Consider the following 26,222-nt stretch of genomic DNA (forward strand, 5'->3'; position numbering starts at 1 on the left):
AAACCCACACAAACTCCACACAGATAAGGCCATGGTCGGGAATTGAACTCATGACCCCAGTGCTGTGAGGCAGAAGTGCTAACCACTGAGCGACCCTGCTGCCAATTAGTTTACACAATGTTTCACATTAGTGGCCTCCAATTCATTTTGCAAACCACCAGCGAAAACTTGACTGTATCCCAAAATTAGAATACACCCAGTTTACTTGAGAACCACAATGTGCCCATAGGTACGTATTAGTCTGTGTAGGGGGTTATTGCATTTTCAGAATTAATGGAACAAGATCATTGATCTGTTAGGCCCCTGGATAGCATTAGAGAATGTTGATGGTTTGTCCCAGGTCTCAGATTAAAATCTGATTTGTGCGAATATAAGTGTCAGAATTGAAATTCTAAAGTTGATCCTAGTTTTAAAATGAAGACTTTTCCTCTTTAAAACAAGCAGACAAAAAAAGGGGACTGGTTGTATGCTCCACTATATGTACCTAGGGGGGTCACAGGTACATTTGTACAAAATAAAATCTGTTGCAATCCCACGTGACCCTCAGTTGCTGCACTTTGATTGTTGTTCGGGACACTTGACGTAACAAACAAACACTAAATCCTTCTGCACGGCCTCATTCTGAAATGTTTATTTTTTTTGTTGTTTTCTTAAAACAAAGTGATTGAATAAAAGTCCAACACCCTGAAACAGGTAAATGACACGGGGCTGAGCGAGAACGAAGGATAGAGGAGAGAGACAGGGCGGGGAGCAGGTTTATATAGGAAACAAATATACTATGCAATGGAAAGACATGGAAGAGATAAGAGCCCCAATATCACATGTTGAGGTATTTGGAAGGATTTTGCTTTCATGGAGTTTGTTGATGGAAGATGAGACACAAAAAAAAATAAAAAATGAAATACAGACTTTAAAAAAACAAACAATAGACCTTTCTACACATAGAACATGGTATTTTCAGTACAGTACAGTCTAGATTACAATATAATATAGAACACGACAGATACATAATTCTTCTTTAGCTCCAAATTTACACATAGAAACTAAAATTTCTACAGAACGTACTCCAAAGCCAGTTGGGTTTCAAAGCAACATGATCTCAAAGAGAAGGGGGTAGGGGATAGGGAGGAGAGGGGTAAGGGATGTATTTAAATTACAATTAAATGAGTTTCTCCTTTTCCGATGTGAGATAGCAGGCAGGGAGTATAATGGACAGGCAACAGCAGCACTAAAACATTTGGCCTATTCTTTTGTTAAAAAAAAAAGAAAAAAAATCATACAGCTTCAAAAAAAAATAAAAAATAATAATGAACAAAAAAGCAATTTATACAACCAAGCGGAGAGAAAAGAGATAATTCTACAAAGAGATCTATGGATAAAAATGAACTTTGGTACAAATTTCACCAGGATGCAAGCCTACAAAAATATTCCCTTAAAATATATAAACACGATTTAAATAAAATTTGTTCTTAATTTACCATTTATTTTAGATATGAATTTACCCCTTCATCCCTGAGTCACTATTTATTTGTTCACTGCAGGGTTTAGGTTACCAAAATATAACATTTTCGGGTTTGGAGGCAAAATCTGCCATTTTTTTTGTTTTGTTTTACAGTCTTGCCGTCATCCTGACTGGAATTTTCTCTACAAAACATAAATGGTTAAAAAATGGGAGTTGGGGAGTTTATAGTTGTATTTAAATGAACTGTTAACTTCAATTAGGGATTAGTACATTTAGTTGTCATTTCATAAATCCACAGAACGGTGGACCAGGGGCCTAGTTGACGTGAGCGTATGACAATTGTGGTTTCAGTGCGTCTCTTAATACTTATATGATGGTAAGTAAACGTTTGCAGTGACAATCTTTTTCTAACAGGCTGTAATGTACGAGATTCCTAAGGTTTATACACTTTATACACGAGCTGTCCACGTAACGTCTCGTAGGACTGAAGGGGGGCTGTACATCAGGAAGCGAACGATTGCTTCCTTCCATGAAGAAAAAAAATAAAAATAAAGCTGGTTTGTCCTCCCACGGACGTGTGTGGACATCAGCACCTTCAGAAACTTTAAATAGCTTCAAATAAAAATAATAAAAGCTTCAAAGCACCAGAGATTTTCACAGTGGGGGGTAGCACCGGTTGGCCTTGCCTCACGTTGAACCAGTCACGTCTCTTCATAATAAAAAGCTTTCGTTTTTTTTTCCTTGATCCATTGCAGGAAAGAAGGTGGGGAGTGACTACGCTTATTCTCATTAAATAACATTTATATTATTTTTTTTCCATATTTTTTTTTTTTTTACACATTATTTTATATTGCACTTCACAATGCTTTCTGCCTGGATTACCCAAAACGCCCGTCTATTACCGGCTCCCCGGCAGAAGGGGAGGATAATGGTGACGCTTTTTGGTTTTGTTGTGTTTTGTCTCTCAAGCGTGTGACTGCTGGACCTCGTTATCTTCCTTGTTTCTTTGGCTAACACGCTTGTCCGGTGAGTGTCAGCTCTGTGGCTAATGATTTATTTCAGCGTCCTGTCCCCTTAGATTCCTTGGCACTGTGGGGGGGGAGGGTGGGTCATGCTGGTTCCCCGCCCCCCCAAGTGTCAGCTATGCTGTGGCGCCATGGGCGGGGGGGGTTTAGGTGAATGCGGTTTAGCTCTACTGTGTTTGTGAGTCATGTGTCGCCCTTTGTCTGTTCAAGGTCAGAGGTCATTAAAGGGCCGAGGTTGCTAGCTCAGGGGTCCGAGGGAACCAGCGTACGGTTTCACAAGAAGCAGACGCTCCCCACTTCCAAGTGAAGGTTCTTCCCAGGTTTGGATGGAGGGAGATTTAACACGTCGGTGATTGGTAACAGAGCTGGGTCCTGTGTCCGAAAGGTAAAGATGGTTTGATGCCAACGTCCATCTTGCAACTGCAAATACAAATATATTTTTCTTATTATTAACATAATAATTCGGCCAGTACAAATTGACTTATAAAACAGATTGTTGTGAGATTTAATACTCTGTACTACTCCCAACATGTAGCCAATCAGATCACTTATATATGCGAGACTGCTTTCAAAACGGTGCGGGAACATTGTGGTGTCTTATCCTGTTCTATATGAAACAAGGTTCATACATACAACTTGTTAGACACAGACTACACCTATAGGTACATACTATGCAGAACCACAATCGTGATATGAAGCTTTAACACTGAATCTTGGTTCTCTCCCACACACAGGAGAGGATGGAAATGAAACTCCTCCAATGTTGTTACTGATGCTCCCTTTTCTGTCATTTTAATCACTTATAGCTTTGGGTCACTTAATAGGAGTGTGGGGCCACCACGTGGGGCTAGTTCGGTTTGTATGAACCGTGGAACGGATTCTACCGATGTCTGGAATTGTCCCAGCATTCTTATTCCACAAGTCACACAAATGGTGTCTGGATGATGGTTCTGGAAAAAGTATTAATGGGCTTAGTTCTAAAATAGCCCATAAATACTTAACGGAGTTCTGATAACAGTGACCGAGGAGGCCACGACGTATGGAAGACATTGGTGCTCTTCAACCCATTCATAACCCACACATGGCTGAGGAGATGATCAGGGGTTAATCTGGTGACCAGGCCACCAATCAATGACCCCACGTGTCAGTTTGATAATGATTTTTAAAGGGTAACGTCACTAATAAATGGTTTTACCTAAATAAAATGATTATTTTGGATGTCTTCACATTTTCTCAAAATTATCATTGTCAAAACTGAACTCATCGTCTTCCCCCCTTCTAGATCTTCATCCCATCTTGACCTCTCTATCACTGTCAACACCACCATCTCATCTGTTCCCCAACTCCGATGCCTGGGCCTCACCCTCCTCCCTCTCTTTTACCCCCCACATTCAATCTCTCTCCCAAACCTGTTGCTTCAAACTCTGTAATAATCGCCTGCATCTGGCCCTTCCTTTCCCAGGATGCCACCAAAACCATCATCTCCTGTATGGACTACTGTAACCTTCTTCTCACTGGCCTTCCCCTCTCCCACCTCAGGTCTATACTCAACGCGGCTGCGAGACTCATCTTTCTCTCCCGCCGCTCCTCTTCTGCCTCGCCCTTCACTGGCTCCGCTTCTCCTACAGAACCTTTTTCAAACTCCTCACACTCACCTACAAGGCCCTCTCCCACTTCACTGCCCCTTACATTTCTAACCTCCGCTCCATGCCGTTCCCTGCGATTGGCCAATGACCGTCGCCTCTCCTCCACCCTGATCACCTCATCCCACTCCAGAATCCAATACTTCTCCTGGGCTGCCCTTCTTCATTGGATCGACCTCCCTCGCTCTATCCGATTGTCCCCTAATTTGGGCTCCTTCAAACGGGCCCTCAAAACTCATTTTTTTCTCAAAGCCTACCAGCCATCCACCTAATCTTCTATCCATACTTGATTACCTTACCCTCTCTCCCCCCCCCCCTCTCTTGCGCTTGATCCCCTCCTCTAACTCCCTTTGTGTCTGTTTACCCTCCCTCTAAAATATAAGCTCTTATGAGCAGGGCCCTCTTCCCTCTTGTTACCTATTCTTCAGCTCCTAGTTACTATACAAGCTATGTTTGGAGTGTTTGAAGTCCTGGTAGTATTTGTTTAATGTTCGGTACTGTATCTACCCTGTATGGTCTTATGTCTGTCTCTGTACGGCACTGCGGAAATTGTGTGTAATATATTGTCTGAAATAGCATTGGGAAATGTATCTATATGTATCAATATAATGTTATTATATCAAATGTATCAGAGACTCAAGTGTCTTTCCTTGATGTTATTTTATAAACCTTTGTTTAGTGTATTCAGCTAAATAGCTAATTGAGTGAAGCCATTCCATTGTATAATCGTGGTGCTGCTGGAGGAAACCCTACCACGACAGGGTCTGTGTGAGCCAGTAATCCAGCCTGGGCGACACCATAACTGTCTAGCTAATCGGTAGTGGTAATATTGCTGGAGGATAAGATCCTGGAAGAGACTGAGATTATTACTTTGGAGTGCTGACTGCAAGAGGCTGCTGGAGGATACATGCTACCATTTACCCTGTAAGCTGTGAACGTCTTGTAGTGTTGTGCTGTCGTAATAAAGCCTTATTTTGCATACATTCTGGTCCACCCGAGTGAGTTGAATCCCACAGAGGATAACTGCCATCCCAGCTGAGGGTGGTATCCTCACAATAACTAACACTCCTTATCTGTCAAATGCCAGCAACAGTCTGGTTTCTGAGTCTTCAACAGGCAATTTCAGGCACAAGTCCTATTTCAAGTATCAGGAGTTCGTACAATCCCGTTGTGGGACTCAGCATAATGATTTTAATCAGGCAAGTAGGATTAAAACCCAGAAAAGTTTGAGGTCCGCTTTTACAGATAAGGGGGAGCCCTGTTTTTATCTGTGGCCAAAGTTGTCTGGGGCCCAGAACGTCTACATCCAGTCAGAACCCTTACATTAGTGGCTGAATATGCACACAGTATCTTACAGCATGTACTCATCTTACCCTATATACTTTATTTATTGTAGGCCCTTCAAATAAGTAGTCAAATTTATTTTTTAATCTTCAAATTTCTGCAAACCCTGCCTAATATCACCTGTTTGTAAAGATGAAAGGGCTTCGCTTTCATTTAAACACTTTTTTTTTATGTAAGGGCCCTTTTAAGAACCATAGAAACTAGAGAACAAAGTGATAAATAAGAGGTAAATGAGTGTACGCTGTACAGTCACTAACCACTAATCTCTGTCATGTTTGACTGTTATTGTCCTAGAACAGCTGCACTTTAGCTTCTTTCTGTTGAGTAAACTCTACGACTTGTAACCGCACCTAGACCCGCGTCCAGTGAGTCACAGGGCTGCGCTCCGTTCCGCTTATCTTTAAAATGATTTATATGTAAAATGTTACAAGAGATGAGATAAATGTAAACTCTCAAACACAGGATTAAACTGGAGCTACACTATAAAAACATTGTTTTGGGTGAATGATCAGAGAGTAGGGTCAATTTAAAAGCAGCCCCAATTAACCAACTAGTATGTTTTTAGAGTGTGGGAGGAAACTGGAGCACCCGGAGGAAACCCACGCAAACACAGGGAGAACATACAAACTCCACACAGATAAGGCCATGGTCGGGAATTTAACTCATGACCCCAGCGCTGTGAGGCAGAAGTGAGCCACCATGCTGCCCCATAACTATCTATCTCTCTCTCTATAACCATCTCTCTCTCTATATCTATCCCTATCTCTCTTTATCTATCACCATCTCTCTCTATATATATATATATATATATATATATATAGACACACACACATATATACATACACGCACTAGTGCTGGTAAATAAATTATCAGGGAAGGCTTGTGGTGGTCTGAAACTCCTCTAACACGTCACTAAATTACATTTAATGTTCCTTGTCTCTCTAAATGAAACATTGGACGTGTTCCATTGGGGTTTCGGCTCAGTTTGGAATCTTACCCTGCAATCATCCTGAGTGACCTCCGGCTGAAACTGGCCGCCCGCCTCAAATATCTGCCCGTTCCAGGCCTTGAATCGCACAGCATTCTGGGAGAGCCCGTCGGAGGCGGCGTCCCACACAGGGACGTTCAGGCAGTGGATAGTTATGTGCTGTACTGCGTCAGAACTCAGGAGGTGAAGGAAATTCATCTGAACCCGGCCAACATCAAACACCAACTGCAGGAAGAGAAGAGAGAGAATTCCAACGTGACCTATTGTACGAGCTGGTGGAGGACAGGGGGGCTCTCTAACGCAGCAGGGGGGCTCTCTAACGCAGCAGGGGGGCTCTCTAACGCAGCAGGGGGGCTCTCTAACGCAGCAGGGGGGCTCTCTAACGCAGCAGGGGGGCTCTCTAACGCAGCAGGGGGGCTCTCTAACGCAGCAGGGGGGCTCTCTAACGCAGCAGGGGGGCTCTCTAACGCAGCAGGGGGGCTCTCTAACGCAGCAGGGGGGCTCTCTAACGCAGCAGGGGGGCTCTCTAACGCAGCAGGGGGGCTCTCTAACGCAGCAGGGGGGCTCTCTAACGCAGCAGGGGGGCTCTCTAACGCAGCAGGGGGGCTCTCTAACGCAGCAGGGGGGCTCTCTAACGCAGCAGGGGGGCTCTCTAACGCAGCAGGGGGGCTCTCTAACGCAGCAGGGGCTCTCTAACGCAGCAGGGGGGCTCTCTAACGCAGCAGGGGGGCTCTCTAACGCAGCAGGGGCTCTCTAACGCAGCAGGGGCTCTCTAACGCAGCAGGGGCTCTCTAACGCAGCAGGGGCTCTCTAACGCAGCAGGGGCTCTCTAACACAGCAGGGGCTCTCTAACACAGCAGGGGCTCTCTAACGCAGCAGGGGGGCTCTCTAACACAGCAGGGGCTCTCTAACACAGCAGGGGCTCTCTAACACAGCAGGGGCTCTCTAACACAGCAGGGGGGCTCTCTAACGCAGCAGGGGGGCTCTCTAACGCAGCAGGGGGGCTCTCTAACGCAGCAGGGGGGCTCTCTAACGCAGCAGGGGGGCTCTCTAACGCAGCAGGGGGGCTCTCTAACGCAGCAGGGGGGCTCTCTAACGCAGCAGGGGGGCTCTCTAACGCAGCAGGGGGGCTCTCTAACGCAGCAGGGGGGCTCTCTAACGCAGCAGGGGGGCTCTCTAACGCAGCAGGGGGGCTCTCTAACGCAGCAGGGGGGCTCTCTAACGCAGCAGGGGGGCTCTCTAACACAGCAGGGGCTCTCTAACGCAGCAGGGGCTCTCTACACATCGAGACTGACATGATTACAGAGCGGCGGCCTACCAGATGATCAGTGCCGGATGATCAGTACCCGGCCCAGGGGACCAGCTAATAACTTCTTACCTTGGATGTAGTTACAGGCCTAAGGCACGTCTGACCACCTTGTGTAAAGTTACACGAGACTTCAATGGTATCAGAGGAACATCCAACATTGGGGTCAATCCAGTAAGTGCCTGCAAAGAAAGCCCAGGGTTATATCGGGGTGCGAGCGGTTCCCCCACGTTACAGACACAACGGACGATCTCCTCACCATCTCCCATCTTCTGCTGGCAATTCATCAGATCTCTGCAGACTCGGGCCGGGTTGTCTCTGGTGCCCAGTGGGTTTTTAATACTCTGAATGAGGGTACTGAGGTAGTGTAGGGTCTTAAAAATCTCTCCTCCTTGGTCCACTAGCATAAAGTCGGCGCTCCGGTAAGACTGGCAGAACGGAAACCACAGGTCAGTTACACAAGTACCAAAACGTAACAACACTCTGCCCCAGCCAAACTGGGAAGCAGGAAGTAGCGAAACATCCCCGTAAAATACGATGTAAATCTAACACCACAGAGAAAACTAGACGGGGGTGCCCAGCACTGGGACGTGATTTAGTACCATGGAAGGTTCACAATGCTGAGTAACTCCAGCCTAGCCATAAAAGGGCTACTGTAAAGCCACCCGTGGCACGTTGCCCTGCGATCATTGGGAGGGGAACACCAGGTATCAGCTCTCATATTGGTAATCTATGATTATAAGGGCAGCAGTGTCAGAATTAATGCTACCGACTGTCACAACAAGCTGCTGCGTTTTTAGTGCATCCGCTGTTGACATCTGGTGAATACAGACAGACACTGCGGTCCTCAGAGATGATTATTTCACTATTTCCAGGTCTGCTACCTTTGTGTTCTTCTCCCAGTGACGTGATGGGTATGAACCCTAATCTAGAACATGATCAGTAACCCTGATGATTCCGTGAACACAATCCTGTAAAGTGCTTCTATCCATTCATATAACATCTAGAGGACTGTACATGCTATAGATCCTCCCACCGACTTTATAGTGATGATTTACAATACTTTAAAACCTACGCCGGACAATATGAAAACAACGGAAAGAAAACAAATAACAGCCACAATTGTTTAATAACCAATTATATCATTTTTCATCAATGATTAAGAAATGTGGACGTACCGGTCCCGTGGAGTCCATAAGAGCCTGGTAAGAGTCACTCATGTCTTCTGTCGTCTGGAAATGGGACATTATGAAAATATTAGATTTAGTTACAAACCTAAGCCTATGGTATACATGAATCCAACATGCAAATGGGTCTTGGAACACTGATGAACATGTATGTAAAATGCTGGTACCATGACAACGATTAAGACATTTTAGACTAAGAAGGGAATTTTTAAAGAACATTTTTAGAGAAAATCAACTCAAAGTAAAAAGAAACTATATAATCGGGGGAAGAGAAACCTATGTCTCACAATGCTGGTAGCTAAAGTTGACTCTTGTTCTGCAAATGACAGTAGGGATTTATCATTCAAATAACTTACAAATGTGTCCAAAAAGACGGGTGGCCCCTGCAAGAGAGGACAGAAAAGAAAAGGTTATCCCAGTATATCCATCATCATCACAGCTCACCCGTTATACATCCGCATGGGCTGCGCTCAGCAGAGATCATCATTTATTTATATAGCGCCAACATATTCCGTAGAGAGATCAATGATCCCTACCAGCAGCTGAGGGGACCGCGGCTGTGCGTTCTGGATGCAGACTAATACCAGTAACTAACTGCAGCCTATAATGGTCACCTCTTACCCGCCTCCCTCTCCCCGATACACTGGTGTAATGTTATAATACAACGATACACTCGGACGTCATCCCCGGAGAGATCAGCAACATGGTCAGACCGTAGTCTACGACCACAGGAGAGAGAGGTTATTATTACCCAGCACCGCACAGAGAAATACCACCACTTGTGTTTATTGCTTCTCAACCTAAATTACTATGTTACATTCCCACATCAGACGAGCCCTTCCAGCCACATGATTAGTGGTAGCAACCGAATACTTCCATACAATCTCTCTTCTGAGTGCAGGGCCTGATTAAGGGTCCAGGCCGCCCTAGGACAATACGCTCATAGCGACCCCTCACCTACCACACCCGAATAATACTCTGTACAAACCAACTCTCCCTTAATTTAAAATCCAGCTTCCTTCACCCAACAAATGTTTATGTTCCTGTGTTTTAAAAACTCCGCTCGGCCACAGCAATCTGTGTCACCGAGTTTGTTCTCAGTAATATCGGAACTGTATGTCAGAGCGGAGGTATGGACGAGCGCTACTGAGGGCGGAGACGTGGAGGGGGCTGACAGTCCTGCGTCTGTCGCCCTCCTTGTCTCTCCTACTCGCTTACCCTCAAGCGCCCGCACAATGAGGACTCATCGTCTTCAGCATTTACCGTGGGAATACGTCAAGACTAAAACCTTACTACATTATTCTTTCAGGTTTCTTTTTTTTTGGACAATAATTCTGCTATTTTAAAATTAATTTCAGTCTATATCTCTCCCTGTCATGATTTTGTGCCCCCAAAAGCCTTGTGCCCCAGGCTGCAGCCTGGTCAGCCTACTCAATGATCTGGTCCTGGCTGAGTTTTTATATATCAAATGTGTGAGAATTAAACAACTTGGAAAATACAGCGTAGATCTATCAAACCTTCTAAACAGTGGAGATGTTGCCTATAGCAACCAGTCAGATTCTAGTTATCATTTATATAGTACATTCTAGAAAATGACAGCTAGAATCTGATTGGTTGCTGTGGCCAAAACCTCCACTTTTCTATTTTAGAAGATTTAATACATCTAACCCCATGTCGTTCTCCCCGATATAAATCAGTCGCGCCTTCACAGCAAACTACGGCTTCTCATTCTTACCGGAGGTCCAGGCTTCCCACGGGGTCCGGGAGGGCCCTAAAGAGAGACATTATTATTAAATACCAAGTGACTAATCAGTACGACTTGAGAAAGAGCTACTTTTTTTTAATTTTTTTAAAGAAATACGTCCTTACACATACACCAGTATTTGGTATCTGACTGGACTTACCCGAGGACCTGGTAATCCCTGAAAGAAAAAATAATAAGAACTTATAAGTAAACGATTAATGAAAGCAGCACGAGAGAAAATGGCTGCCAGTGCAGCACTAAACAAAATGGCTGCCAGTGCAACGCTAAACAAAATGGCTGCCAGGGCAACGCTAAGCAAAACGACTGCCAGGGCAACGCTAAGCAAAATGGCTTCATGCAGCAGTATGAGTCTCCTGTTATGCAATGCTGGCAAATAGACAAAAAAATGGATTTACTTACTGTGTCCCCTTGTGTTCCTTTGTCTCCAATCGGGCCCTACAAGAAGTAACCATGATGAATATAGTGGGAGAACATTGTATTTGTCAGTTTTAGGTGATATAAACACCTGTTTTAGTCATCAGCGCTCAGTACTGTAATATGTTTCTGCCAGACTGACTGATAATGTGGCGAGGGATCCCTTCTGTTGACAGATAGGACACAGCGGTGTGTATATCACGCACAAGATGTTAGCACCGGTGAGAATTTAGAGGAAACCAGATTATCAAGTTCTTTTTAATGGGATTTTCCTCTTAGTCAGAGTAGGTTTACTCCAGCTGAAAGCGGATATACGAACGTACACAAAGGCCAGTCTATAAAACATCACAGCCAATAACACAAACCAGTTTAGTCGTGCCGGACAGATATTAAGTTGAAAAGTGCACAGTTATAGTACAAGATCTAACTCAACACATGGGGTAAAGGCACGGCCAGGGGGGGCGGAAAGAGAAACCGATGAAAGATACAGTAAGTCTACTTACTGGGTTACCAGCGGGCCCGACAATTCCGATTGGTCCAATCACTCCTTCATTACCCTGAGGGGAAAGGGGGATAAAAGCCATAACATTAGAGTTTGGACTGGAGCTATGGTTTCTCAGCATGCTGGAAGTTGTAGGTCAACAGTAGCAACACAGGCTGTGTACGTCTCCTGATGGCCCCTCATTTGGGGCAGCACGGTGGCTCAGTGGTTAGCACTCCTGCCTCACAGCACTGGAGTCATAAGTTCCATTCCCAACCATGGCCTTAACTGTGAGGACTTTGTATGTTCTCCCTGTGTTTGCGTGGGTTTCCTCCGGGTGCTCCAGTTTCCTCCCACACTCCAAAAACATACTGGTAGGTTAATTGGCTGCTATCAAAATTGACCCTAGTTCTCTCTCCATTTGTCTGAGCAGAGCCAGACTAGACACAGGCACCAGGATATAACCAGCTGTAACTACACAATCCGGTTACGGCAGACAAACAATGACTCCCGAATGACTAGTTACTTACAAAGAGCAAAATGACAACAACCAATCGGCAATTAACTGTTAATGGTCTCCTGCGAGTCTGACAATAAAGCCTAGCTCTTCAGAGCTTGACCCCTTATCATAGCAATAAGGGATGATATTTAAAGGAAGGGGGGTTAATATATAGGCCCCATAGTCTCTCCTCATCTTGACAATGAGATACCAGAGAACAGCAGCTTGCAGCGAGCTCTAAAACGCACAGAGTGCAAGATATCGCAGGTTCTGTCAAGGTATGGAAACTTTTATCTGTAGATCTGTGAACAGTTATTACAAGCTTTTTTATGTAAGCAAAAGTGCAGTTGAGGCTTAGTTGTCCTTTAAGGACCTAAACCTGGAAATGCAAGTTGTTTATATGAAAAGCAATATAATTCAAATTTAAAGGTGTACAAATCTAGGAAATGATTACGAGTGAAAATGTGCTGTGTGACAAAATGTGGTCATGGAGGAAGTGTTTTTCCTTGCACACTAGATTTCCTGCCTGTAAGCCTTTTGAAGAACATTATATAGTGGCCGGACGGGTCTGTTATTATCATAACAAGTGATGGAATTGGGATGTACCCAGATACAAGACATGTGACTAAATATAGGTTCAGGACAATAGATCTCTCTAAAGCCTTAATAGAAATAGAATTAGCACAGGTGTGCGGCAACCAATCGGATATCAGCTTTTCTTAGCCTAAGTTGTACAAGTAACAGGATTAAATAACTTACCATTAAACCAGACGGTCCTTTAGGTCCCTGAATGCCCTTATACCCAATATCACCGGGAGGTCCCTGCAGAGATTAGTACAGAACACATTAACTGGTTACAGTCCCCAATACCCACATAACCATGTGATGCCCACTTCTTCACGAGCGACCAATCCAAACCCACAATCGCGGGTGCACAAGGCGGCCCGACCACATTGCCCTGCTATTTGTCAACGAGTTTATTTATGTCTCGCCCTGTAGAAAGAATCTGATTCATTCCGACAGACAGCGGCAGGTAACCGTGCTGTAAGAGCCTGGGTATTTCTGAAGCGAGGATTGCCCAGTTTTAATGCAAGTTGGCAGGGAGAACAGAGCGGGTACCTTTGGTCCAAACAGTCCGGCAATGCCAGGAAAACCAGTCTCTCCAGGGTCCCCCTAAAATGCAGAGTGAGGAGAGATTATAGGTGGTCTGTACAAAGGAGGCTGAAATATACGGCGAGAACACAGCGGGGAAACCTCGGTGCTAGACAGTCTATTCCTGGGAAGTTTTACTTTTAAAGAGCCATTAAAAAGGGCATCTGACTGGCGTTACTTACCGTGGAGACAGATTATGACACCCGTCATAAGACTGTAATATGAGTACACACAACAAATAAACAGCCCGGTGTACTGTAACGTAACTACACCGATTAAACACAGACATATCCGTAAATGAATGTTTAATAGCTACTGCTCTATAGCGGTTCACATCACCCTCTATGGACATCTCTCTGTTCTAGTATAACGCACTTTATCCAGATATATACGGCGCCTGGTACGCTGATCTTTTCCCGTTACTTCTCTGCGGAATGTCTCACTATCCGGAGCGCCACTCACCGGTTGGCCTTTTGCTCCCAGGTCTCCTTTGGCTCCTTGAAGCCCCATGACGCCTTCCATGCCGCGATTTCCGGACACGCCCACTTCGCCAGGTAATCCCCTTTCTCCCTAGAAAAGACAGAGAAGGATATTGTTATAACGATTCACTGCGGAATTCGTGAAATATTCCCTCTGGCGCAAGATGATGGGTTTGTGGTGGGCAAAAAGGTAAAACAAACAAACAAGGCTAAACTTCAGTTGGTGAATGAAAATGTTAACTCTCAGAATATCATAATTTTATTCGACAGCGAGTGGGATAAATAGGTTGATGTCGGTCAGGGCAAATTTTAGCGACCTAAAAGGACTACGCTCTTGTATAACGACTGTCTAATGTTGTCCCTTTAAGTCAGGTTAAGAGACTGGTAATTGGGTAAGACTCGGCTCAGCAGCCTATTAGGACCAGTTTACAGGGGAAAAAATGCAGGTGGTTGAGCCCGAGGTAGCCCACTAAGGGGCCGCCCCGGGGGTCATAGGCCCGCTGCCCTTGGGTAGGGGCTCAGATGGTCTTTATTCATCACTGAATAACTAAGGTCCATAAATGGGTTAACCAGGAGAGCCCTGAGAGTCACTTAGGACTTTGTGATCAGACATCGAATTATGAGCGACATTAAAGTGAGCAGAAGGCACGTCCCATGTGTCCCATGTCTACGTGTGAGAATTCTGAGAGGAAACACACTACCAGACGTGTGCAGGATGTGAGGGGATATAAATAAAGCTGTGTATGAGTCTTGCCATGTGACGGGGAAGGTATGACTGACGGGCTAGGAATAGCTAGGTCTCAGTTGTGTGGTCCTCTCCTGTCCTCTCTTCCTACTATCCCTGTGTGACCCACACATGGACATGTATGTGAAATACACCACCCCGTGTGTGTGTGTGTGACATCATACGCCACCCCGTGTGTGTGTGTGACATCATACGCCACCCCGTGTGTGTGTGTGACATCATACGCCACCCCGTGTGTGTGTGTGACATCATACGCCACCCCGTGTGTGTGTGTGACATCATACGCCACCGTGTGTGTGTGTGACATCATACGCCACCCCGTGTGTGTGTGTGACATCATACGCCACCCCGTGTGTGTGTGACATCATACGCCACCCCGTGTGTGTGTGTGTGTGACATCATACGCCACCCCGTGTGTGTGTGTGTGTGTGTGTGACATCATACGCCACCCCGTGTGTGTGTGTGTGACATCATACGCCACCCCGTGTGTGTGTGTGTGTGTGTGACATCATACGCCACCCCGTGTGTGTGTGTGTGTGACATCATACGCCACCCCGTGTGTGTGTGTGTCTGACATCATACGCCACCCCGTGTGTGTGTGTGTCAGACATCATACGCCACCCCGTGTGTGTGTGTGTCATCATACGCCACCCCGTGTGTGTGTGTGTCATCATACGCCACCCCGTGTGTGTGTGTGTGACATCATACGCCACCCCGTGTGTGTGTGTGTGACATCATACGCCACCCCGTGTGTGTGTGTGACATCATACGCCACCCCGTGTGTGTGTGTGACATCATACGCCACCCCGTGTGTGTGTGTGTGACATCATACGCCACCCCGTGTGTGTGTGTGTGACATCATACGCCACCCCGTGTGTGTGACATCATACGCCACCCCGTGTGTGACATCATACGCCACCCCGTGTGTGTGTGACATCATACGCCACCCCGTGTGTGTGTGACATCATACACCACCCCGTGTGTGTGTGACATCATACACCACCCCGTGTGTGTGTGTGACATCATACGCCACCCCGTGTGTGTGTGTGACATCATACGCCACCCCGTGTGTATGTGACATCATACGCCACCCCGTGTGTGTGTGACATCATACGCCACCCCGTGTGTGTGTGACATCATACGCCACCCCGTGTGTGTGACATCATACGCCACCCCGTGTGTGTGACATCATACGCCACCCCGTGTGTGTGACATCATACGCCACCCCGTGTGTGTGACATCATACGCCACCCCGTGTGTGTGACATCATACGCCACCCCGTGTGTGTGACATCATACGCCACCCCGTGTGTGTGTGTGACATCATACGCCACCCCGTGTGTGTGACATCATACGCCACCCCGTGTGTGTGACATCATACGCCACCCCGTGTGTGTGACATCATACGCCACCCCGTGTGTGTGACATCATACGCCACCCCGTGTGTGTGACATCATACACCTCAATACTTAGTAGGTGAAATGGTCAGAAAAGGACAAATAAAAGGTTTACTCCACCTGTGGAATTAGGTCAGATGAAATAAAACTGGGAACGTTACTGACTTGTGCTCTGTTGATCCAGCAATGTGTTGGTGCCCCGGATGGATCTTACAGTCCCGAGCAAGTTCCGCTCCTCACTGCCCGGGAAGGCCGTGTTCGAGGTTGTCAAAGCTTCCCCATAAACTTCTCATTCACATGAATGGTGAATTGAGAGAGGCGGGGCCTTGACAACCCAGCTGTTAGAGAAAACAGGACCGGCCTGAGCAGAAGAGATCATCTCCTATTCTGGGGTCCATCGAATCGCCAGAGCGCAGGTAGGTAACATATCAAGGTTTATTTCAGCGAACCTACTTAGCCTGAGCTATGAGATTGGTATAAACGGAAATACTTTGAATTACACACAATTTGGGATTCTTTTCTAGCTAGGAACCCCAGGAAAGACCTACGTAAGATACACCCTGCAGATCTGATTACATTATATGGACGACGTTCTGAAGCCAGATGATTTGCAGCCATGAAGCCCTTTTCTCATGAATACATCAGACTATGAAGGAGGACGATTAGGATTAAGAGAATTTAAGGCGTCTCAAGGAGGCCCCTTAAGCAATCATTGCATCATTTGGCAACCCTTTTGTTGTATAGAGTAAACATGCTTTTGTTTTTAAATGTCCTTTTATCCAGCTTGAACCTTCGCTCCCTATTTTTACTGCCCAATCTTTCTGAGTAGAGCTCCCCTACAGGCCAATTGTAGATGACACTCACTCATCCTAGACTACAATATCTCTTTACACTACAAGCCTAGTAGAGTATAAATGGTCATATCGCAATTGAGACGCACTGATCTATATTTAAAGCTGGAGAACTACACCAGACAAAAATAATTTGAGGAGTTAAATATTAAGACAGTCAGCAGTCTGTATCTGGTGAATTATAAACACATAACATTAATTAAATGTTGTACCTGATTAATATGATTTGAGCAGAGTGTTTTATAGGTTGGGCTGTATTCTGAGCATTCCTTTCTACATTTTCGAAATAAGCATCGCCCTATATAAGAGATGACAGCTGCCTACACTAACTATTGCTGGACTACAAGTCCCATAGTCCCCGGCCTGGTAGGTTGGGCACAGAAGGTTGCCTGACTGATGTATGCGGATGTACTGGACTTTGTGCATAATGTGAGAGCTGTAATATGTGGCATGTTTACAATATGAACTTTAATCAGGAGAAATAAGTCAGTGAGTAAAAATAGAAAGCGTTTCATTGCTCGTCATTATAACCTTGCAGACAAAACCTGGTGACTCACAGACACTAGAGCACAAACTGCGCACATCGGTCTCCGTCTGTTACACATAGGAAGACGGTCATGCACATTCTGTATATGGCATAGAGAATGGACAGGAGGACAAGCTCTCTCCCCAATGTGCGATTTATTATTATGAACAATTAATATAGCACCCACATATTAGGTGGCACGTTCCTGATCATGAATGCTGCAGGAAGCAATTAAAGTGAAGCAACGCGGCGTAGAAGTGAGACGAGTACGGGTCCATTTAGCCTCCAATATTATTTTGAGGCATCAGAGAGTGACTAATAGGCTTGTTCATAGCGCTTTGATCACATAATTTAAACACCCGTGTGTACGAGGCCATATTTAAATATCAAGTTAAGTATCTTTTTCAGTTTGCGTCTGATATTTCTTAGCTATCCTCCTAATAATCATTATATCCTTTTCAAAATCTCTCTGAAGGACAGACAATGATGGCTGCCAGTCACACTCAGTCTCATAGTTTGAACACATCTGTGACTTCTCAGTGTTGTGTAATAAGTCACCGTGGTCATGTGATGGCAGAGGGTGTGTGTGTGTGGGGGGGGGGGGGGTTACTGTGCTTAAGCAAAAAGAGCTCATAGGGGTATTCAAGAGCCTGTCTGCTCAGTACATCATGTGACTGTGGTTGCCATGGTGGTCACATGACAGTGGAAACAGAGGACTATAAATCAGTAATATCGGCCTGAAGAAACAAACCAAGGACAAATGTTTATTAACAAGGGTCGTCTTATAGCCTGCCACGGTGATTTATGCTAATGGATGTATTAAGTTACAATTACAGTAGCATTTAGATTAGACTAGTTTATGTACCACAGCACAGACTTGAAGCTGGAGATAACTGACAGCTTGTCTTCATCAGCAAGCCTACCCCATCCTCCATGGACGTATCTCACAGACAAGTCTTCCTGGGCACTGAATTATGAAATAATGTTCCGCTGTCAAGGTCTTTCCTGTACACATATTCAGACATCAGGTATATATTAGTAAAGTCCATGGAATATGTGTGCGAGGAACATTCCTTTTCTGTGACCTGAACTCAATCCTTGCAACGGTTGCTGAATGTATCTGAACGGACTGCAATGAACGGACGGAGCAATGTGTGTATCTGATTGTAAAACGGATCGTCTGAAAACTCTACTTACTACTTGTAAAATGCTGTTTAACCAAGTAAATTATTTATAGAACTAGCATTACATGAATACGAGTACACAGCCTAGCCGGTCTTGTACGGAGAAAAACACTGTGGGTATATTTACTATTATACATGATACGGACAGTACCCCGAATAAGCCAATATGGCTATTGGACGTAACCATCTTTGTCCGACTCTTTGATACACCATGACCGTTACTGCGCAGTGTGCTTTATTAATTTAACTCTGGACGAGTCCATCTTTGGTATCCTCGCCTTATTGTAGACACAAGCACATTTTAAATTATTTATTTGTTTTCATTTATCCTATTCATGTTGGCGGAATAAATACCAAATTGTATTTTACATTATATTAAGGGGGCAATTTTATTACATTGTGATATTATGGCGGTTATAAGTAGTGCCACATGCGTGCATCACTAATAATTATTGCCCCCATTAGCAATCAAATACACCCCTCAATATAATGATAAAGACCCCAATAATATTGCTCCCTTTAATATAGTGAAAAATAAAATTTGCCCCCATCAGTTAATTATAAATTAATTTGGACCCTTAATCAATCAAATAATGATTGCCCCCCATATTTCAGAAGTCAGTGGTGCCTCTTGTGTTCTAAATGGCAAGACAGCATCTTTGAGCTATCAAAAGCTGGTATATATATATATATATAAAACCCGCCACACATCGCCAGCCATTTAACATGCAAGCCAGGTTCCCAGTCTCTAGCTAATAGGGCACTATTAGATGAGGTTGGATGGAAATCTTGTGTGCGCCAAGGGTCAGTATGCCATTTGTATGGAACCCCCAAAAAAGGTGGTTCCCAATATGTATTACCTATCTGGGGGAGCCGAAATGCAGATTCTGGGACCCATCCCAGGGGCAAACGCAGGATTTGTAGAGGGGGGTTTCCACACCACGCTGCCAGAGGGCGTGACCAGCATGCATGAGGGTGTGACCAGCATGCACAGGGGCGTGGCTATAATCTTAGACAGTGCTTGGCTGCTCTCCAACTCTTCCTATCCCCATAATATACATGGGCAATGCTGCGTGCACTACTGTTAGGTGCACGCAGCTCTCCCTTTTCAAGCAGAGCTGTGTGAAGCGGGAGCAGGGTCCAGTCACCTCAATTATACAGTGCCCCAGGTTTGGAGGGGGTTCCCAGGCACTAGGAAACCCCCCTCGGTTTGCCTATGCATCCTGACTTACAGGCTGTGCACCTCTGAACAAAAGAACAGGCTTTTTAAAGTTCTATACATTTTTAAAGGGAGATTAGCGAGAGGCTACGTTCCATCACCATAAACAGATCTGACTATAAAAAGAAATCACAAGCAAAACTTCTATTGATTCTCTAACGTCATGCATCAAACTCCTATTTCCCTATAGATTGTAAGCTTGTGAGCAAGGCACTCTCACCTCCGCCGGCCTCGCTTTATTACTGCGTTCAATTCCCAATGTTCCCAATGGTAAAGCGCAGCGGAATAATTAAGATGAATAATCATATTTGTTTTCTCAAGATTTTAAATACCCGAGAATAAATTGAAGAAGGTGAAATCTGCAACCAATTATCTTAGGCCAGAACAGACATTCCCAAGCTCTAAACAGCTGTACATACACCTCCAGCCAGAACACAGTCCCACAGAGAAAACCCCACACACTCCTGATGGGACAGCTGCAATATCTGCACTTACAGCGATACAATATGGAACAGCTTATTGCTTCTCCAAGGGGGTTAACCCAAATTCAAACTGTACAATGTTCATGTAATGATTTATCTATAAGGAATTTAAGATGATTTCCAATAGCGGTTGTATTGAATGACTATTACAGGATTCCCCCTTCTTATCAGATTTGAGCCACTAGGGGGCAGCAGATAACAACAAGCCACAGTAAAACCGGCCGTCTAACCGAGATTCTTTTGGCATTTTGTAATACAATAGGAGATGCATATGAATCAAATGAATATCTGGCTTTCTGTAGGTCATGTGACATGGAGACTGGGCAAAGTGCAGGCTTAAGCCCAGAGGAGTTGATAATGGCTGTTTCACGCTTTAATAGGAGTCAGATTGGTTCAGCCTGTACAAGCCGGGTAGACACAATAATTCAGTTTAACTGAACTCATCCTGACTAGAGAAAAACCTAACAAAGCCTCAGAAGGAACCTATTGTAAGCAACAGCGGCTAAAGGGAAGGAGCGTGAGCAGAGATATAAGCATACCCTCAGTAGACCTGGTGGTCAATGGGCATGGAAGGTATTTTAGTGGTAAGTCAAGACGATCCTCAGTGGCACTAAAAGCTACTGGACAGTGATCCTGTTCACATATTTTGCCGATACCTAAACACTGCAGCCACACTTCTACTCAGAACAATCTGAATTTTTTAGGTCATGACTTCAACTAGGTGTCAAGCATGTAGCATAGGGATGCTGGCCCAATCTGTCCCCAAAGTGCCCCAACTAGCTGGTGGTGGAGGTCTACTCCAAATAGCTCTTCCATCTGACAGAGATTTGGTGATGGAGAAGCACATTGCACTAAGATTCATTGGAATCATTCCAGGACTTCCTCAACCTGTGTCATGGAGGACTATGCTGCTGAAAACCTGACTAAGGGTTCATTTTGGACACTCCACTAGTTAAAATGCATCCACATAAGACGTCTTCATTACTTCTATGTTATTCATATCAGATACCTTCATTGTCTCTCTTCCATTCAACACATCTCTTCACTATCGCTACTCTTGCCAGTCCACCTCTAACTCATCCACAACAGACAACATATTCACTACTTCTACTCCACCTCTGTTAGTTACTCCCACTACCTCTATTTTATCCAAATTAAAAACATTGATTACCCCATCTCCCATTGTAGTCCATCTTCTCTATCCACATCTGATCTCTTTTACCTTTAATCCATCACCACCGGACACCTCAACACCCTGTACTCCATCCACATCAAGCACCTCCGCTACCTCATCACCACTGGACACCTCAACACCCTGTACTCCATCCACATCAAGCACCTCCGCTACCTCATCACCACCGGACACCTCAACAACCTGTACCCCATCCACATCAAGCACCTCCGCTACCTCATCACCACTGGACACCTCAACACCTTGTACTCCATCCACATCAAGCACCTCCGCTACCTCATCACCACCGGACACCTCAACACCGTGTACTCCATCCACATCAAGCACCTCCGCTACCTCATCACCACTGGACACCTCAACACCCTGTACTCCATCCACATCAAGCACCTCCGCTACCTCATCACCACTGGACACCTCAACACCCTGTACTCCATCCACATCAAGCACCTCCGCTACCTCATCACCACTGGACACCTATACACCTTGTACTCCATCCACATCAAGCACCTCCACTACCTCATCACCACTGGACACCTCAACACCTTGTACTCCATCCACATCAAGCACCTCCGCTACCTAATCACCACCGGACACCTGAACACCCTGTACTCCAACCACATCAAGCACCTCCGCTACCTCATCACCACCAGACACCTCAACACCCTGTACTCCAACCACATCAAGTACCTCTGCTACCTTATCACCACCAGACACCTCAACACTCTGTACTCCAACCACATCAAGCACCTCCGCTACCTCATCACCACCAGACACCTCAACATCCTGTATTCCAACCACATCAAGCACCTCTGCTACCTCATCACCACCAGACACCTCAACACTCTGTACTCCAACCACATCAAGCACCTCCGCTACCTCATCACCACCGGACACCTCAACATCCTGTACTCCAACCACATCAAGCACCTCTGCTACCTCATCACCACCGGATACCTCAACACCCTGTACTCCATTCGCATCAAGCACCTTCGCTACCTCATCACCACCAGACAGCTCAACAACCTGTACTCCATCCACATCAAGCACCTCCGCTACCACCACGGACGCCTCAACAACCGGTACTCCATCCACATCAAGCACCTCCACTACCTCATAACCACCAGACACCTCAACACTCTGTACTCCAACCACATCAAGCACCTCCGCTACCTCATCACCTTGTACTCCATCCACATCAAGCACCTCCGCTACCTCATCACCACTGGCCACCTCAACACCCTGTACTCCAACGATATCAAGCACCTCCACTACCTCTACTTCATCACGGTATATTTTGGATACCATAGTTGGCCGTCTCCTGATATTTGCAAGTTCTACTCTATCTCCCCCATCCACTACATCTACCTCAAACAGGTCATCAGCATTAGAACTCTGGATGTTACAACGGTCTAAGGATAAGAGAAGAGAAACTCCAAACTGAAGTCACATATCACACCAAACATGGAACCAAATATGACATTCATGGTCTGTACGAGTTTATCCATAATTATGTATTAGCAGCTTTGGTGTAGAACTAAGGTGATTATATCAATGTGATGTGTGTGCAGCCATTACCCTGAGTCCTATTGGTCCCTGAGCCCCAGGTAAACCTGGCACACCCGTGTTTCCTCGTTTTCCAGACATGCCAGCAGGGCCGATTTCCCCGTCATCTCCTTGTTCTCCCTAGGAACACGTTATATAATACAGGTTAGAAAAAAAACATTCTTGGTATAAATAATATAATGTATACTCCAAAAAACAACACTCACCTTCAGCCCAGTGCTGCCATCCTTCGCTGGTAGTCCATCGGGTCCTGGGGGCCCCTCATGGCCTTGTCTTCCCACCACTCCCCGGGGTCCAGCCATCCCAACTGTCCCCTAAAAACCAAGGCATTCAAGTCATATAGTCAACCAAATAATTCCATAACCTTTGCCCTCCCCCAGATTTAACGATATTTGAACTTACAGGCTGCCCACGACCACCGGGTTCCCCTGGTTTTCCTGCCTTGCCCTGTAAACCCTACAAAAAAGAAGAAAATAGCTGTAATGTGGATTAATTTCACAGCTGACTAAAATCTTCCATCCACTGCCTTCACTGCAATACTTAAGATTTCATTTTAATTTTGTCTTCCACCTCCACGCAGTGAGCAAAGCCTAAGGCGTAGGCCAAAATATCGATCAATAGATTTATTTTTTAACAATAGGCTGATGGACCATGAATGCATAGACCACAGCTAAGGGTCAGCGGTGGATATTAAAGGGTACATACATATAATGGAGTACGCTCATATAGTATTACACCAGAATCAGAAACATACAGAGTGAAAGAATCTACATTAGATCACTAATAGTTTACAGAAAACTTCTCCTATAAAAAGGCCGCGGTCACTTCCTGTTACATGGAATACCAAAACCCCACAACTTTATATCCATTCAGCACTTTTATAAGCTACGTCCCTATTAGCAGAAAGTAAAACATCATTCTTTGGCATACAATCAAGAACATGTGGTTTACACTCCCACTCACAACAATATACTCTATACACCCCAGAGTACGCTGAATACGACACACTGTGTCATCCTATGCACATTACAACCAGAGAAGACACAAGAGAAGGCGTTGGCCATCGACGTGGTTCCATTGCAGACACTTAGAGGAAGCTCGATGTATAGGCTGCTATTCCTAACGGGAATTAAATGGTCAGAACCTACCACAGCGCCTCTGGATCCCGGTAAGCCCTGAAACCCTGGCGGCCCTGGATGTCCCTGCAAAGAAAACGTAACGGATATGAAGCACGCAACATTTCACGGCCTGCAAATGAAACTCCCATAGACCATAATCTCCACGATTTCTGAGAGCAGACAGCTTCTTACCGGTAAACCCTGTTGTCCAGATTTTCCTCTGGGGCCCTCTGGTCCTTCTTGGCCCTGTAGGGAAGTCAACGTATGGTTAATGAATCACGATTGATAGGTTACACTTAACCGCAATATATAGGAGGTTCCATATTTAAATGGTGCAAAGAGTGATACTGTGTCGTAATCAGAGCAACCAATCACAAATCAGGATTCTTTCGTCAGTTTGTGTGCGACTGTTAAAAACGGACATCTGATTTGTTGTCATGTTATTAAATAAGCCCCTAACTAATCATTATTGTACTTTGTGGGGCATGTAAGGAAATGCAACTTGTGGATCCGATCCCACGCCTCTCAATCAACATGTCCTTTTCTATGATGTTTATCTGCTAATGCAGAAATCAACAAGGATAGTTTTTGGGAAGGGTACAAAGGGTATATATTGCTCGGACTTCCATAATCTAGTAGGGCCCTTGCAACAGGATTTTTCCTGGTTCTAATGTATTTAGAATGATGTATTGTATGTTTTGTGTTTAATGTATTTAGAATTATGTATTGTATGTTTTGTGTTCAATGTATTTAGAATTTGTATTGTTTGTATTGTGTTTTACTGCATTATTTTTATCCTTGTCTGATGTAATATTTTTTATACACATGTTAGTGTTGTATTTTTAAAGCCAGCTGACTAGTTGGGTTCGTCTTTACAGAGCCCAGTGCTTCTAACAAAGGCCCTGACTCTCAAGATCATAATTCATGATAATCTAAGGGTTTAGCTGACGGAATGATGACAGATTTAGTCGGCAGCTGGAATTATATTACCGGAAACACATAACAGCCAACATTTAACAAACAGTCTCCAGGGACACTACGCTACTGAGCCGATGCATCTGAGCACATCATGTACGATACGGTGTCTAAGGACTCGGGAGCACTACAAAGCCCATCATGTCATGTTTATGAATTTCATACTTTTTGCATATCAAATATTCCAATAAATATTGACTTAAAAAAAGAGAGAGCAAATATAGATGGGAAGAAAATGTGGAATATCATTGTGAAACACAGGGACATCTCCAATCTTTAAATCCTAGGACAAGTGACAACTAGAGATATAGGGCTAAATGTATTAGACTTTCTACAATGGAAAAGTGGAGATGTTGCCCATAGCAACCACAGTCTACCTTTCATTTACCTAGTACATTCTAGAGAATGACAGCTAGAATCTGATTGGTTGCTATGGGCAACACCTCCACTTTTCCACTGTAGAAAGTCCGATACATTTTCATGATAGTGTAGTTATTTAGTTTTGCTCGTATGACTGATTCTACCCAAGTTATGCTGAAAGACTAGTTATAAAGGCGCACAGCTCAATATATTCAATAAATAATCAGTAACTGGTAAATAAGCCTGAGCCTTTGATAATGTGTACTGTATTATTATGAGTAAGATGTATAGGAGTGAAATGCGTTGTGTTGTATAGATGAAAGTATAATAGCGTGCAAACACTAACACTTATGTTTATCCTAGTAGATGTAGATGGCCTCTTGTGTTAAAACAAAACATTCTTTGAATACTGCTTGTGTTCACCATACTGAGTACATTGAATGTCTGATACATTCTGTAGAATACAAGCTATTATCCATAGGTCAATTACCAAATAAGTTGCTATATTTCCGGTTATCTGTCCCGTACAGTTCTCTCTCGTGTACCAGATTTACAGTATTCTTTTAGTAGAATTATTTCTAAAGGAGCACAAAATCTAGACCCCACAGTCCTTTAATACTGTCTAAATAATATTTATACATGTTAAAAAGATGAAATCATAAATCATGGCATGTCAGTTTTGCTTGCTGTAACATCACCGGCTGTTCCATTCTCCAATGAATGAATCCAGCAATCTGTAAAGAGCACTTCTGTTACCTATAAGGCTGCAAGCCAGTCACTCAGACCTAAGTTTCTACACTACACCCCTTTCTCTGCTCATTTCATTGATGAAAGATTAAGGCTCTGCTCGCATATGCACAGTTTGA

General features: G+C 44.7%; 1 protein-coding gene across 2 annotated transcripts in view; it reads right to left on the bottom strand.

Annotated features, from left to right (window-relative positions):
* Positions 1 to 604: 604 nt before the first annotated feature.
* COL27A1 (collagen type XXVII alpha 1 chain) overlaps positions 605 to 26,222 on the bottom strand; it is a 199,965-nt gene continuing 174,347 nt past the window's right edge. For both annotated transcript variants that reach the window (XM_075185183.1, XM_075185182.1), the window contains exons 44-61: positions 24,214 to 24,267; positions 24,052 to 24,105; positions 23,306 to 23,359; positions 23,110 to 23,217; positions 22,916 to 23,023; positions 13,729 to 13,836; positions 13,234 to 13,287; positions 12,874 to 12,936; positions 11,638 to 11,691; positions 11,120 to 11,155; positions 10,860 to 10,877; positions 10,691 to 10,726; positions 9,312 to 9,338; positions 8,947 to 9,000; positions 8,028 to 8,196; positions 7,841 to 7,950; positions 6,472 to 6,687; positions 605 to 2,907 (exon numbers count right to left, since the gene is read on the bottom strand). In XM_075185183.1, the coding sequence (XP_075041284.1) occupies positions 2,761 to 2,907; positions 6,472 to 6,687; positions 7,841 to 7,950; positions 8,028 to 8,196; positions 8,947 to 9,000; positions 9,312 to 9,338; positions 10,691 to 10,726; positions 10,860 to 10,877; positions 11,120 to 11,155; positions 11,638 to 11,691; positions 12,874 to 12,936; positions 13,234 to 13,287; positions 13,729 to 13,836; positions 22,916 to 23,023; positions 23,110 to 23,217; positions 23,306 to 23,359; positions 24,052 to 24,105; positions 24,214 to 24,267 (1,470 nt within the window). In that variant the 3' untranslated portion in view covers positions 605 to 2,760. The remainder of the gene's footprint in view (positions 2,908 to 6,471; positions 6,688 to 7,840; positions 7,951 to 8,027; positions 8,197 to 8,946; positions 9,001 to 9,311; positions 9,339 to 10,690; positions 10,727 to 10,859; positions 10,878 to 11,119; positions 11,156 to 11,637; positions 11,692 to 12,873; positions 12,937 to 13,233; positions 13,288 to 13,728; positions 13,837 to 22,915; positions 23,024 to 23,109; positions 23,218 to 23,305; positions 23,360 to 24,051; positions 24,106 to 24,213; positions 24,268 to 26,222) is intronic.

Source organism: Mixophyes fleayi, chromosome 9, assembly GCF_038048845.1.
Source record: "Mixophyes fleayi isolate aMixFle1 chromosome 9, aMixFle1.hap1, whole genome shotgun sequence".
In the NCBI taxonomy this organism is placed as follows: Eukaryota; Metazoa; Chordata; class Amphibia; order Anura; family Limnodynastidae; genus Mixophyes; species Mixophyes fleayi.